The 16567-nt window shown below is 38.6% G+C and overlaps 1 protein-coding gene across 1 annotated transcript; it reads left to right on the top strand.

Moving 5' to 3' along the window:
* Window positions 1-351: 351 nt before the first annotated feature.
* On the top strand, window positions 352-15238 carry LOC119743238 (alpha-actinin-like). Its single transcript, XM_038219643.1, has 10 exons — window positions 352-522; window positions 3899-4018; window positions 4622-4699; window positions 5209-5364; window positions 8889-8965; window positions 9098-9227; window positions 12531-12622; window positions 13197-13305; window positions 13882-14022; window positions 15029-15238. Exons 1-10 carry the CDS (start codon window positions 352-354, stop codon window positions 15236-15238), a joined length of 1284 nt encoding a protein of 427 aa, XP_038075571.1.
* Window positions 15239-16567: the final 1329 nt, after the last annotated feature.

The raw sequence follows: 16567 nt of genomic DNA, 5'->3' as shown, positions 1-16567 counted from the left end.
AATACGTACCTAAATTGTACACCCTGGAATCTTCCTTCAAGCATGGAATTAGCGTAGTTAATAACTGCAAAGTTAAGGAAGACCTTGAACGACAAACGTCTGCAGAAATTAGAAATCTTAAGTCACTTGTCGATGCCACCCAGTCTGAGATCAAATCCATCTCAGAAGATGTAAATGCACACTTCCACCGTGAAATTAATCAATTACGTAACTCCATGCCCCCTAATTACAAATATAAAATGAAATCCCTTTCCCGTGATTATAATATCGCCAAGGCTCTGATTGATAAACGACTTTCATTGCACAAAGAATTTGTAATGAAAAAAACTCAAGACCCAACGACAGAGAACAATGGATAAACTAGCCCACTCAGAAGCTAAAGATGATACCCCCCGCTTTCATAATTTCACCGGGAAGAAAGTCAACGACAATCTACAAACCTTGATCAACTATGGTCCCTCATTCATACCCACTGATCCAAATGAAGACGAGATTGACCTGAAGAAAGAGTTGCATAAATCAGTAATGCTTTCCGTAAAGAAACTTATGCTACTGGAGATAAATCGGAATTATCACCTGCCTTCTTCGCATAACGACATGTTTAAGCTTAAACGGAAATTTAATCCCCCCAAATTCAATCAAGTAATCAGCAATCCCGATGTATATAGAAACACATTTGATTACTCCCTTTCCGTTCTTGAAGAAATCCACGCCACTCCTGAGAATGTTCTCAGAAAAGACAACGCTGGTTCACTCCACAACACAACGACCAATGAAATAAATGAAATTAAGAAATTAGCTAATGACAAAAATATTATCATCAGGATATCCGACAAGAATATGGGTCTTTGCTTCAACAGTGTACACTGGTACATCCAAGAGTATAAACGCCAAATAAAATCAGACACGTATAATTATGTAGGCAAGATCAATCAAACGTCAATCTCAGCCCTCATCCAAACCGCACAAAATAGATTAAATTTAATCTTCAAGAACCAAGCCCCTCCGTGTGCAAAAGCAGATCTTCAGAAAATAAACAAATTCATCTCTTCAGGTCAACCTAATATACCATCAATGGATCTGCTGCCAAAAGTTCACAAGTTAAAAGAACCTCCTTCTCCCGACAATGAGAAATTACTTAAAGGCAGGCCAATAATAACTGCGCACAGCTGGATTAACTCCCCTGTATCCAAAACATTAGGCTTCTACCTCAACATTTTACTGTCCAGATTTGAAGACAAATTTTTCGAAAAGGATATTCCTTGGCCAATCATCACCAACTCCCTTCAATTAATAGATTCACTTAGTTCTTTGGAAGTCTCTTACCACGATGATATCTCATTTATTTCTTTTGATTTTGAGAGCCTGTACACAAACATCACACCTCACGATATCCAGGAAACACTTTTCAAGACAAGCGCTGCCTGTGAATACCCTTACGAATACTATTCCTATTTTTCCAAACTACATAACTTTACCAGCGATTGTAGCCATTTTTCTATTGGTAATCAACCTCTCCAAGCAAACTAAAGGAGTTCAAATGGGGAGCTACCATTCTGCACAACTCACCAACCTTGTATTAGCTTATATAGAATTTCTGTTCTGGTCTGCACACAGATCCCCCAATGTACTGCTCTTCGTTAGATACATCGATCATGACGGTTTAATTGTTTTCCGCAACGACCCCACTTCCTCATATCAAGACATAATCAAAACGCTAGCGGGCCTCTACCCGAAATCAATTCCTGTCAACTTCTCTGTGAACAACAAAACTATGAATTTTCTTGATCTTACCCTGTCTATTAACCACTTCACTCTAATGAATAATAGAATCCACTACCGTGTCTTCCAAAAATCCTTTCATAAGTTCACATATGTTAATTACAAATCTAATCACAACTCCTGTGTTTTTCGAGGCATCATCAAAGGAGAATGTCATCGGTACAAGACACATAGAGCAGATAATAATGAATATAATCACATACTCCAACTCTTCAGACTCCGACTTAAAAGGTGCGGTTACCCTAATAGATTAAATAAAGAAAATTCCCTAGATTACAGAGAGGAATCCTGCACTAGATTACACACTTTTAAAACGCCGAAATATGCAATTCTTTGCAAAATCCCGTTCAACAAAGCCAGCGATAACGTCATACAAGCTAAAAGAATCCCTAAAAAGTACACCGGCTTACTGGGCCCAAAATATGGCGTTAACATCTCCATCACCAACAACCCTAAGCTAAAACAGTTGTTTTGTACAAGCCGCAAACTGCAAAGGAAGATTGCTAACTTCAAAGTATAATAATAATTACGGACAGCCGCTAACTATGATTGTGAGACGTGATATTACCTCTACCCATTTTAAATTTTTAATATATTTGGGGTGTATACATCCTTATGAAGAACTCCCTTCAAGAGCCACAGGTTTATGGGCGCGTAATTCCTTCTTAAAAATATCCCTCAAGAACGACAGGTTGTGGACGCGTAATTCCTTCTTAAAAATATCCTTCAATAGCCACAGGTTTGTGGGCGCGTAATTCCTTCTAAAAAATATCCTTCAATAGCCACAGGTTTGTGGGCGCGTAATTCCTTCTAAAAAATTACCTTCAAGAGCCACAGGTTGTGGACGCGTAATTCCTTCTAAAAAATATCCTTCAAGAGCCACAGGTTTGTGGACGCGTAATTCCTTCTTAAAAATATCCTTCAAGAGCCACAGGTTTGTGGACGCGTAATTCCTTCTAAAAAATATCCTTCAAGAGCCACAGGTTTGTGGGCGCGTAATTCCTTCTAAAAAATGTCTTACAGCAGCCACTGGTGTGTGGGCGCCGTCATTCCTTCTATAAAAGCAAAAAAATATCCTCCGACAGCCATTCCTATACCGGAATGTAATTCACTATGAAAAAGATCGCGTTCACTCATTAAAATAACAACTTTCAACTAAATTACGGGTAGCAGCTCACTACGTGAGACATGGTGCGGTGTTACCTCTACCCAACCTTCTTTTGTATTAAATTAAACATTACACCGAATTTTATTATAAATAGTTATAAACGATTGATTCGTATCGATTAAAAACAGTCGATAACCTCATTAGACATTATAATTGTAAACAGTCTTGTATAAGTTTCTTTGAAACTCAGCCTTCAAGTTTTATCTGTAAAAACTGTAAAAATTATAGGCTCATGATATACTCAAACCATATCTGCTAACCTCCAAAGTGAATACAATTTTTAACATTCCTAACCTTGTTTGGTTATTTGTAAAATATTGTATAGATTATAATATTTCTAAAAATTCCATTTAGTACTTTTGTTCCTTCAAGTATAAATTATAATATTACTTAAAACTCAATTTAGTACCTTTGTTTCTTCAAGACAACCGGAATTCCCTTAGCTGAATAATTTTAAAATAGTATCGAAATGTAACAAATTATAACCACAGAACTGTGAGTTTATCGCGTGCATTTTGAGTTCTTATTGTTTCCTCTCTGTGTGCTCTCTGTGTCTTTGAACTACCTATCCCCTCGTGCCGGGTTTGACATTACTGGATCTTTAACCGGTCGTCAAGTCCACCAACGAGCACATTCCTGAACGGTTTTAAAACCCACTTTCTTCCACGGCGAACGTCTGGCGTATCGTGAGGTACGTTAGGGACTGTAGTGGACTTCAGGTTCACTCAAACAACAAAACATTGCAAAGTAAAAAGGTAATAAGATAAGTTGTTTGCGGTAGCACCATGTGGTAAATCTCTTGTGTGAGTATGTGTGGTTCTGAAAAGAACCGGAGGGAACTCAACATTTCAGATAGTATGCTCTGTTACCTCTGGCCCTAGCTGTTAGAAATATTCCCTCACTTGTTTAAAGGTGCGATGCCATGCAAACCCTTATGCGTTTTGATGCCTTGATGATTTTCTTTCAATTTTACAGGCAGAGAATGCAGCCAACCGTCTGTGCAAAGTACTGAGAATGAACCAAGACAATGAACGACTAATGGATGAGTATGATCGACTGGCCAGTGATGTGAGTAGCAGACTTGAGGACCGCAATTCTGTCTTTACTGATTAAGAAAACCAGTAGTGTTTTCTGTAAATTGGTATTTTACAATAAGGGCCTCAAATTGCTTTCAAGGAATTAAATTAGACGTTTTCCTCATGAAGCCTAAAATAACCGTCCACACTAGCCCTGCCAGATCCTTCAAAACTCACGAGAATTGGGAGGATTTGACAGGATTGGAGAATTTTTTTTTTTTACTTTACGTGGGACTTGATGCTATGTGAAAGTTCAAAGACAAAGAACTTGCAACAATTTTTTTTCTGATTTTAAAGGTAGAATTGATTTCACACCGTAAGGTGTAACTGATTTTTTTCTTTATTTGTTGACATACATGTATTACCCCTATAAATCAAAGATGCCACTTTTCCGGTTTTAACCGGAGTTCCGGTTTTAAATTTTTTTTTTTGTGTTTTATAAAAAAAATGTTTTATGATAATCTAGTTATCCAATCAAAATGATGAAGGTTAATTCCCTTAACTTTTGAAATCATTGTGTATTTGGCAGTTGACATCCAAATGGTTCATTGTTTTTCATTTGACAATCATGTACCTTTTCAATAATGTCCTTCAGTTGTTGGAGTGGATCATGCGTAGGCGTCCATGGCTTGAGGATAGAACTCTGTCAGAAAACAGTCTGCCTGATGTACAGGTATACTCAACTTCATGTCCACTTCTAATTTCTGTCCTTTTTTGATGAAGAGGTGTATGACATCTACGTGTAGACTCTAAAAACTATGTTCAGATATGTTCACTGTATGCAATGTCTGCTGTACTTGAAGTCTGCATACTGGAAAGATGCAACGCTTTTGTGCAGACACTAGAGCAAGCTTCTTGCAGTATGTTTGCATTACAACAGAATAACATAATACATTCACAAGATGGGCTTTCAGATATTGCTAAAAAGAAAGTGAGGAGGGGGGGGGAAATAAGAATTTTATTTTTGGGAATTACCCAACACTTTATATAAAGCCAAGTTTCATTCCCGACTTTTCATTCCATTGCTGACATTCCTTTCTTTTCTTTTTATTTATTCAGATGAAAACAAAGGAAGAATTGTGTATTGACTTAATAAAGTTACTGAGAAAATGCTACTTGTATCCCAAACATTCAAAGGTCAATTTTTTTTCTTATTTTCCACTCTGATGTTGCTTCATGTAGGATAAACTGGATGAGTTCCGTAATTATCGCGGCAAAGAGAAGCCTCCTAAAACTGAGGAGAAAGGACAACTGGAGACTAACTACAACACCCTGCAAACCAAGCTGCGTCTGAGCAACAGACCTGCCTACATCCCACAGGAAGGCAAAATGGTATCGGTAGGTGTTATGCTTTGCTCTGGTAAAAAGTAGAAACTATACCATGCGAAATGATACTACAAAACCAAGCTGCTTTTGAACAACAGACATGTCTACCCCCACAGGAGGACATGCATGTTTTGTCTTCGTATGTTAATACACATCACTTTATACCTGGTATTTTGGTTCTGTGGAATGCTCTTCATAAACTGATCTGCTAAACAGAGTCAGAAGACAGGTGGCACATGAACCACACTCCAATATTGTAGTTCATTGGATCACTTGGCCATCAGTCACAAACTTACAATCGAAAGTCCTTAAGCAAGTGTGATAAGCAACAGTGAATGAAGAGTTACAACAGACTGCTTGTGTCAAAGTTCACTATAATATGTGTAGCTGGTGTAACGTGGCTCGAGACTGGATGACTGGGCATGCTTGGCATGGACATGTTTTGGGTGTGTGATGGACTTCGACTACAACACTGCCACACTCACTTAGGCTGCACACATTCTTAGACTTAAGGCATGCAACGGCGATCTAGAACAAAATTTTGGGGTTGGGGGAGGCACAAGGGCTCAAATATATACATTGTATATAAAAAAAGAATCGATACAGGGAAGGGGATTAGATGTATAATATTGTGCGTTATTTCCACATTGTAATATTACTACACGTACTAAAAGGTATGTGTTGCTGATGGTTTGCAAGGGAGCCTGGAAATAAAATAAAAAAGTTTTTTGAGGGGTATGGTCCTGATTGCCCCCCCCCTCCCTGGATCAGCCTAATGGAGGCATATGGTCAATTTGGCAAAACTATGGCATTCTCTGATAATGCAGATGTTATGAAAATGTAAATCACGTCAAGTGAAAGAATTAACCCCAATCATCTAAGAGCCTCCATCAGCCACCAGGAGGTTTTTGTGGAATTTCTCTGGATTTAGACAGGCAGAGCACGGGCACTGTTTACTTCAGACTTGATGTCCCTAGAAAGTTCCATTAGGTTAATTCCTCCACATTGTTTTTTCAGGAAATATCTTAGCTGAAATGATTAGAGAGTTAAGGTTTATTTGTATATCGACAAAATATTTAGCAAACATTTTTGAAGGGCTTTATTTGTAAAGCTGTTTATAAACTACACAGGGTTAGTCTGTACATCACTCCGGCAAGATGCTTACTCCACCCATAAAACATTAAATATATCCTGGTTTACATTTGTAATGTTTATTGTTTCTAATGAGGAAGTGAAATGTTGAATTGATAAAGAGAAGTTCAGTTCCTGATTGATTGCCAGATGTTGTCCATTTAGCAGAACTTAAGTTTTATTGCACATGTAAAGCTGAACCCTGGAGAATAACCCCCTCCCTGGATGACCTGGATAATCTGCCACAAATTGTTGCCAGCCAGTCTTGCCAAAACTGGAAAACAAAAAAAGGATAAAAACGCTAGTTTGAAAATTGTTAGAAATTCCCATTAAAAGGTAATAGACACATTCGCAAAAAAGTAGTGTGTTTTTTGCTGATTCAAGCATCAATGCAATAAATCTGAATTAGGGTATTAATAAACTAACCTGTCAAAATGTCAGCTCAGTAGATATACTTTTTGAGAAAACTATGAAGACGCATCTTCATTTTTCTCGATACAAAGCAAGGTTTCCGTAGTATTTGAAACAAAATCCCCTTTTTTTTCTGGTGATGTTGGGTCCTAACCATCGCGAGGTATCGGTAGTTCTTTTTTCTCTCTCCAAAAGTGATGGCATATACTAGGCGCAATATATTCACAGTAAAATAAAACAGTAAATAAGGTTAAGTGAATATTAAGATATAATAGATCAGGCAGTGACAAAGTAAGCTTGTTATATCTCTGAAAAGAATCATTGAGTCATGAAATTGAGAAAAGAAAGGAAAATCTACATTTACAAAATGTGCCAATATTTGCCTCCATGTGTACCAGAGACCCTTACAAGCTTCATAAGCTATGAATATTGACAAACGTGATGGAAGTATTAAAAACAGTCCATTTGCATTTTGCAAAACGGTCATTAGAATTAGCTGCAACCCAGTGATGAATTTAAACTACTGAAATCAAATACTTGTAAACAGAATCACATAACGTTTGAGCAAGTTCATGAATCAGTTCAGAGATGTATGCTCATACGAAAACTTAATAGCTGGTAACATTCATTCCATGACAGGCACCAAGATTGGATAGCTTTTAGAATCTTCATTATTCAACATACGATATGGGCCATAGCAGCCACATAAGGGTCTTCGGAACTTCAATATTCAGTTTTTTCTCCAACTTTACAAGTCTACTCATCCATGATAGTCAGGTGGCTTAGGCCCAATTTTTGACAAGATCGTGACCGACTGGTCCAAAGCACCAAACTTGGCAGATATATTGTTATAGCCTTAGAGAAGATATTTAGAAGGGGTGACACCTGAAATTCTTTCGGGAAGGGTGCCTAATTTGCATAAATCATTTATCCCTTCCGTGTAATATATTTACTCCCATATTTGAGTATATTTTTAATTTTTTTATTTTTTGAAAAGTATATTTTGGTGATTCCACTTACACATCCTTACTTCACTTACATTTTCTAAAGCATTTAAGACTGACTGAATAATTATGAGGACAAAGTAACTATCCAAAATGGCTACTATTATACCATAAAGTTGCCCGCATTTATCTTGTCTCCAGATATCATCAAGTTGTCTTACCAAACCTTAGTATTGATGAGCTTCAAATTCACCAAGTTGCTTACTGGCACAGTAACTCGATTAAAACTTCATGGAAAATCATGTGAACAATGATAAAATTGTAATATTTAACCCAGAAAACAAAAACGATCAAGTCCCTCACGTTAGGCAGGCTTCGCCTAATGTTTAGCCCTATTTACGGACACCTCATTTCCCCTCTCTTTGTTTTTGTGGGCTAAATATCAAGATGATATAATTTTTCACATGATTTCCCATTTATTTTTGTTGGGGTAACTGTGCCAGTAAGTATCTTTGTGAATTTGAAGCTCATCAATACTGAGGTTTGGCAAGACTACTTGGTGATATAAGAGGGAAAAGGAAATGCGCGCAACTTTAGGGTATAATGGCAGCCATTTTGGATCTTTATTATGTCCTCAAAATCTTCAAGTCTCTGATATGCTTTAGAAAATGTTATTTAAGTAAGGATATGTAAGTAAAATCCCCAAAATATACTTTTCAAAAAATAAAAAAAAATAACATCTAACCAAATATGGGAATAAATATATTACACGGCAGGGATTAACGCTTTATGCAAATTAGGCACCCTTCCCAAACGAATTTCTGGTGTCATCCCTTCTAAATATCTTCTCTGGGGCCATAAGAATATATCTGCCAAGTTTAGTGCTTTGGACCAATCGGTCACGATTCCAACCGTATGCAACCTGACTATGAAAACATGTAGGATAGTATTGTTTATTGTATGATGCTCATTTGTTGTCAAATATCTCCTTGTAGATGTCATCCTCGTGTATGTCCTAACTTGATATTGTGTGTCTTATGTTTTTAACAGGACATTGCCAAAGCTTGGAAGGTTCTGGAGCAGTCTGAGCGTGGCTTTGAAGACTGGTTGCTAGCAGAAATGAGAAGGTGAAACCCTGCTACTGTTACTTGGTCAATAAATTTGCAAAGCAATATTCACTCGTCAGGGAATTGAGCCCAGTTATTACAAAAGTAGTTAACTTATTTTGAATGTGTTTATTTTATTTTGATTCAATTCAGACTTGAGCGTCTGGATCACTTGGCCAGGAAGTTCCGTCATAAGTGTGAAATCCACGAGGGATGGGCTGAAGGCAAGGACCCTGATCTGGAGAACAATGACTACTCTGGAATCAAGCTCAGCGAAATCTTTGTAAGTTGCGGGTTGGCTCATTAGAATAAACAATTTGCACTTCATGAACATGTTATTGTTCAAAAGTCTTTGTGTTTTAAGAGTTAAGGCTTGCTTGGGTGCGACCAATCCACACAACCTTCAGCTTGCTAGGAGAGAAATCTAATGAGTTGAGGAGGGACTCGCTTCATTCTTGATATCTTGCATAGTCAAGCAGTCTTAAAAACACTAATGTTGGAAAGTCTACTGAATAAAAAAAAATCATCTAGAGAGGTGTTTCTTTTCACGCCTGAGAATTGTGACATCTAACAGAAAATACAGTCTGTTCAAAATACTTGGAATTCAGCAGAGTTCAGGTGAACTCAGTTGCTGTCAGTTGAGAACAGGTTTTTGTTGGGATTTTTTTTCATAAAGGACCGATTTAAATACCAAACACAGTCACAAAATGAAGAAAATAATAAGGGCATCTTAATATTTTACAATGTCCTACTGAACTTTTTAAGATTTTAACTTGAGGGAAAGCAGTGGCATTCACTTTTCTTGGTAACCGGGTAATTGCAAACTATTGCCAGCTTGCTCAGTATATTCAGAGCAGTGATACGGACTCTGCATATTGTCTCAAAAATCCCTGTGGCGTTCAGCAGAGATTGACAATTTTATTACACAGAGGTGCATTTGTATTGTAAGTGGAGAGAGAATTGATTGTTGCAACTGACACTGAATCTGCTGAAAACGTTTTGTATCTGGGTCATTCCATGTCAGACCAACGCACTTTTTTACCTCATGTTTTCCGATTTTGATAAAAAATTGCTGTGCTTGTAGGTTATGATGAATATATGCGAATTCGGTATCAAAATAATAAGAATTGCATGCTCAAATCAACTCTTTTCTCAAAATTAAATTTTGTGAAAAGGAGGTCACGTGACCTTTAATATGTTATCGTGACCTTTGAACCAATTTATGTAATAATGTGTCATTCCGAAAATCAACGAAATGAAAATGACTTGATAGAACATGTCTTCTATCAGAATCCACTAAAAATCAATTGGGTCTTCAAAATTTACAACTTTATGACTATTTTTGTACAGTTGGTGGGTTACAAATGAGTCAATTTATAGACTTTACATTAGAAATCCACTCACACAACTTACTATTATGTTTCTAAAGGTACTTAAATTAATCTTAGCTTGGGAATTTCTCATGTTTAGGGCTGATCAAGGGCGGATCCGGGGGGGGGTCAAAAGGGGGCCATGCCCCCCCCCAAAAAAAAAAAAAACCACCCAACGAAACCAACTTTTTTTTTATGTGACATCGCAATAAAGGCAGGCAATGAGTACACCACCATCTTTTTCTTAAAAAACATTGGTTAAAGTGATCAGAAATTGCCTCAGATCGCACCACAGAGCATCTAGAATCCAAAACATGTTCGGGGCCCTTAAGCGGGCCCCGAACCTCACGCCGTAATTGTTTTGACCCACTTTTTGGGGGGACAAATTTTTGTTTGGCTCCCGAAAAAAAATTGAGTTCTGGATCCGCCCTTGGGGCTGATGAGGTATAACCAGACTCATAATATAAATTATCAGCAGTGGTGCACCCAGGATTTTGCTTTTTAATGGGGGGGGGTCATAGTTTTTTTTTCAAACTTCTACAGAAATTTGAAAAAAAAATCAAACCCCTCGATCCCCCCCCCCGGTGCCACTGATATTTAGTTACCCCACGAGCGCTATTGGAATATGAAACAATGCAATGCTGCTGTGACCCATATGCCACCCGATGCACTACAAAAAACACATTGACATCCAAGCAAACTTGACGTCGAATGCTTACATTGTACGTGGCGAGGGATGTAGGTGCATAGTGTATCAAACCATTCAACAGCAAATAAAAAGCACACATTACATACATTATACACATACATGTACATTCGATATCTTGGGCGCAATATAGCTGTGCAGTATTATATCAAATCACAATGTTCTTGCTATAGATGGACTAATCAGGGTCTAGGATTCAAGGTGACTTGAAGATAAGGCCAAAACAAAATCGGTCTCTGGTCAGACCAAAGTTCCGGAATTGACACGAGGACGTAGCTTTTTTTTTTTTTGGCTTTTTTTTTTCTTCAAGCTTGGATTGTACAGACAAGGTGTGGTATTTTTTGCTTTTTTGGTGTCCTCATGTACATGGTGTCCTCCATAATTTGCCTTGGTGCTCTCGATTATTTGCCTTGGTGCAATTTCCCATTCCTTGGTGCTCTTTGGTAAAAAAAAAAATTGAGGAGGTGCGGCAATAGAGGACGCTGTTGGAGCTACCGCGGAACATTTTGGAAAAAAAAAAAGATTGACGCTCATGATTAAAATCGACTCGCGCGCTGACCACAGACCAACTTATTTTTTTTTGGCCTAATAATCAATATCGCATTCAAAGTTACGTTACTCATTCATCACTACGCTTCTATAAACTTTAATGAGTCTCACAGACTTGGCATTTTTTGCCTTCGAGATAAATTTCACCTGGATCTGTGTCCACTGTACTGGGTCCGGGTAGAAAGCATAGAGCTGTTGCGTACCCTAACAGTAACTGGGGGGGGGGGGGGGGGGGGGAGCTCAAGGGTCTGGAACCCACCCACCCCCCTCCAAGGTTGTCAATTTGTTTTTTTGATTTTGGGGTATTTTTTTTCAATCTTTTACAGAAATTTGAAAACAAACGAATTATGAGCCCCCCCCCCTCCCCCACACAAAAAGGCAAAATCCTGGGTGCGCCACTGCTGATAATTTATATTATGAGTCTAGTTATACCTCATCAGCCCTAAACATGAGAAATTCCCAAACCAAGATTAATTTAAGTACCTTTAGAAACAGAATAGTAAGTTGTGTGGGTGGATTTCCAATGTAAAGTCTATAAATTGACTCATTTGTAACCTACCAACTGTACAAACATAGTCATAAAGTTAAAAATTTGAAAGACCCCAATTGATTTTTAGTGGATTTTGATAGAGGAAGACATGCTCCATCAAGTCATTTTCATTTCGTTGATTTTCGGAATGATACATTAGTACATAAATTGGGTCAAAAGTCACGATAGCATATTAAAGGTCACGTGACCTCCTTAAAAGTCCGTTTTTTTGTGGTTTCTGCCCTGACCATATGGTAGGTCGGATTGGGCTAAAAATTGGTGTGCATTCATTGCTCATCAGGACCTACAAGCACAGCAATTTTTATCAAAATCGGAAGACATGAGGTAAAAAAGTGCGTTGGTCTGACATGGAATGACCCATCTGTAGCTTTGCCAATTTGCTTATCTTGTCTCTTTGCATGAATCATACAGGCCCTGAAGAAGAAACATAAGGCATTTGAGAGTGGCCTGGCAGCCCATCAAGATCGTGTGGAACAGATCGCAGCTATTGCTCAAGAAATGAAGTAAGCCTCGTCACTTGTGAACATAGCAAAATTGATCAAATCAAATACAGTGTCAACTGCTAGTTTTGTTATCGTACATGCAAGGAATCACGCAAAGGTTAAATACGCATGTGAATTGACTATCGCATGGATTGCCCCGGCAATAGTCTTTAATACTACACATGTGTTTTGGGTTTTTTTTTTCAAGCAATCCTGGAACTATTTCACGGGTGGTAGTGCACATGTGCAAACATCTCCCTTGCTGCATGAAAAAAAATGATGGCACGCGTACAGCAACATTTAGTCGGGATAACTGATGCATAACTCAAAATTATGGTGAATATGTATAAGGTGGAAACAAAGAAACATAATATGGTGTAAATATTTCGGTTAGATACGATAACATCGGGGTTTTTTTTCAAGGCTTTGCCTCGGGAACTAGTTTGTCAATTTCCAATACCTCGTGGACCTCGTGGAGCTAGTATCGACTGTCAACCCACAAGCCTTGGTATATTTGTATAATAACTGCGGTACTTACAGGCCTGTATTTATAAAGTACATAGTTGAGTTGACTTTCATCATTGCTTATCCTCAGTCTCCTGGAGTACCATGACATAGGACCCATCAACTCACGATGCCAGTCTATCTGTGATCATTGGGTCCGACTCGGTAATCTCACCTCAGCCTGCCGACAGACATTGGAAGTAAGCTGTTGCTTGCGTCTTACCTTTTGTGCGTATATGATGTGCAGTTTATGTGATCTGTTAAAACTGGGTATACCAGCACGCTATGTGACAGAGGGTTACCCCCCCCCCCCCCACAGCTCCCTATACCCTGTACACGCCCTGGACTATTGTTACCTAATACACATCCCCCTAGATATATCGCAAGAATTCCTGAGATTCTGGTAACACATTGACCAACACAAAAGGGGGGGGGGGGTGTTACCCTCTGTCACATATCTTGCTACATGTATGGTTCCTGGCAGAGATTGAAAGTGAGGATCGACCGATAAAAGATGTTGGTTTTTTTTTTTTTGGGGGGGTCTTTTGGAGGGGATTCGGTTTTATTTTGTTTTCAAAATTGTAATCTGTTCTGTGTCAAACAAAATTGTCTAAATTTTGACTGTAATTTTCTTCTGATTATTTCATACAGATTAATACTTTGGTAATACTTTGAACAATTTGATGCATAATTTTCTTCTTTTTGTCAATGGCCCATCATTACCGATGGACGTCAGTGAAAATGCAAACATTTTTTTTTGTCTTTTATTTCTCCAGACTATACAAGATCTTTTGCAGAGAGTAGACAGCCTGTTCCTAGATTTTGCCAAGAAAGCTGCGCCGTTCAACAACTGGATGGAAGGAGCCAGCGAAGACTTGGTGGATGTCTTCAGTGTGCATACTGTGGATGAGATCAGAGTGAGTTAATATTGTAACATCAGAGTTGGCTTAACTTTCAACGAATGGGCTTTAAAAATTGCATGCCCCGCGCTCTTCAGAAAATGGAATTTTGTTGTTTTCCCCCTAACAAATTTTCAATGCGTATGTTTGTTTTAATAAAAAAAAAACTACTTTTATCTGATTTTGAGCATCTTGCAACCCTTTAAAAATAGCTTTTATTTTTGCACTAAAGAACCCCCCGACAAAGGCTGAAATACTGTCAGGCAACCAATAATTTGATTTTTCGGGAAGCAATAACTCAGTAATTAAACATGGTTTTTTGGGGTTAGATGTCTCATTAAAAAGTGAATAACTTCATACTGCTAGGATAAAGCAACTGAAAAAAATATTTTTTTTTCACGTGAAACCCAAATTATAGCACGGAAAACTTTAAACCTTTGGTTTTCTCCCTTCAAAGAATAAAACATGTATGGTGCTTAACTCGTTCTCCTATTTCTAGACATTTTTCCAAGGAATTTTCCTTACTCCTTCAGAATCTGCCACTATGCAGAAAAATTGAGTTCTGTAATGGTTGAAAAAAAAAAACTGGTCCTTTGCAAACCAGAAGTGGCAAGCCTGTGCCTTCCTCAATCTTGCAAATTCTCTCGCATTTGGTGGCTTTTGAACGATGTAGGGAGAAGTACTTCATGCGCAAAGTCTTCATGCCTTGTAGAGATATCGTGTCGTTGCGATCTTAGAGAATTCACATGTAGATAAGAAATTCAGATTGCTGCATTCTATTGCATGTCAGACACATCAGTATACATTGGTACATTCAAAGTAAGGTTAATCCCTCTAGTGGAAGAGATCTACATTGTGATATAAAGTAATAGATTACTCTGACTTGTTTTGTCATACTCAAGTTTATTCTAAATTTTGGTCACAAGAAATCCATTAGGTAAACTGATACATGTATGAGCCAATATCTTGATGAACTTAGAAGCTGTGAAGCCCATTTATTTGATTTGTTTGTTTAATTTCTCAGCGTCTGATCCAACCGCATGAAGAATTCAAGGCCACCCTGAACGATGCCCAGAGTGCCTTTGATGAGCTTGTGGAGATTGGCAACAAGATTAAGAATCTGTTTGCTGAACACAACCTGGATATTGACAAGTCTAACCCTTACACTACACTCACTGTACAGGTTAGTGTAGCTGCCAAGGAATTTGGTTTTGTGGGAGTTTGTTTTGGTTAACCCCTCCTCGCTGGCTGACGGCTATAGCGACAGCTTGAGGAAAGGCTAAGTCTATGGCTAGACGTTGTTCTTGTTTGCTACGCCGATAACCGGCCACCGCGAGAGGGCGCTATCACGACCAACCAATATCACCCACGAACCTGTCAGAACAACGTCTAGGGTACTTGCTTAAATTCCCCCCCCCCCAAAAAAAGGGGGAAATTATTGCGCGTGCGCCAATTTTGTATGTAATTTCCTCTTCACGCACGCGCACTCACGAAACAGATCTGCCACAAAACTGCACAATAGTCTGGTAGCTCGCTATACTATGCTGGACGTTTCAGACATACAGTGGATAATTGTCTGCTGTCGGCCGAGCTGCGGGTTGCCATCCGGCCGTGTAAGGCGCCGGGCCCGCACGGGGTAGCATTGCAGTACGCTCACGCTGTTTGGTTCGTAAAATACGACGGAGAAATGGCGGAGAAGTTGCCATTTCCAACTTAGCGCAGTATGTTACACCAAAGTATAGCGGCGTACACGTACACCCACACCCAGTCTTTTTTTACTATACGCCTGAGGTCAACTTTTGTGTTTTCCTTTGTCCCTCTAATATAACACTTTCCCATAGACTAAGCACATAACCGTACGATCGAGGACCGGTTTTAACAAATAGGCACCGTCGTCCGAGGGTCAAAGGCTCCTTTGTGCTCCTTTTGTTGTCTGTCTACGAGCATAATACAATACAAGAGCACACGAACACATCAGTGTGACCTTAAGGTCATAGCTAAATTCTGCTTAATGCACATACAAAATCTGTCAGATTTATCAAAAATCTGCCAAATTCCCCAGAATAACTCTAAATACACTATAAACACTTAAAATCACATGTAGATTGGTAGTATTACCCATAATTAAGGTTCAACTTACATTATAAGCATTCTATAGTCACATAAAGATGTTATGAAATTATCCCGTAAATTTCGGGCAAAACGCAGATTCGGCCACGACGACGTTTCCCAGTGAACTTCAGCACCTAGACCCAGAGTTGTAACGAGTCACTGATTTTTGTGACTCGAGTCTAGTCGAGTCATTTTAAAGAAGTGACCCGAATCGAGTCGAGTCATTAGGTCAAAAGTTCGATTCGAGACAAATATTTAGCTCGAGTCAATTCGAGTCACGATTATTTGAACACTATGTATACCAAAATTTATAAAAGGAGGCCATAACTTTAGCGAGCGTTCAAATCCAAAAGCTTAGGGACTCGAGTCGAGTCGAGTCACCTAAAATTGTGACTTGAGTTGGACTCGAGTCGAGTAATTGACTCGAGTCATTACAACTCTGCCTAAACCA

The sequence above is a fragment of the Patiria miniata genome, unplaced genomic scaffold (genome assembly GCF_015706575.1).
Source record: "Patiria miniata isolate m_02_andy unplaced genomic scaffold, ASM1570657v1 HiC_scaffold_6, whole genome shotgun sequence".
Taxonomy (NCBI): domain Eukaryota; kingdom Metazoa; phylum Echinodermata; class Asteroidea; order Valvatida; family Asterinidae; genus Patiria; species Patiria miniata.
Note: the sequence above shows the minus strand (reverse complement) of the source record. Positions and strands in the feature narration are given on the sequence as shown.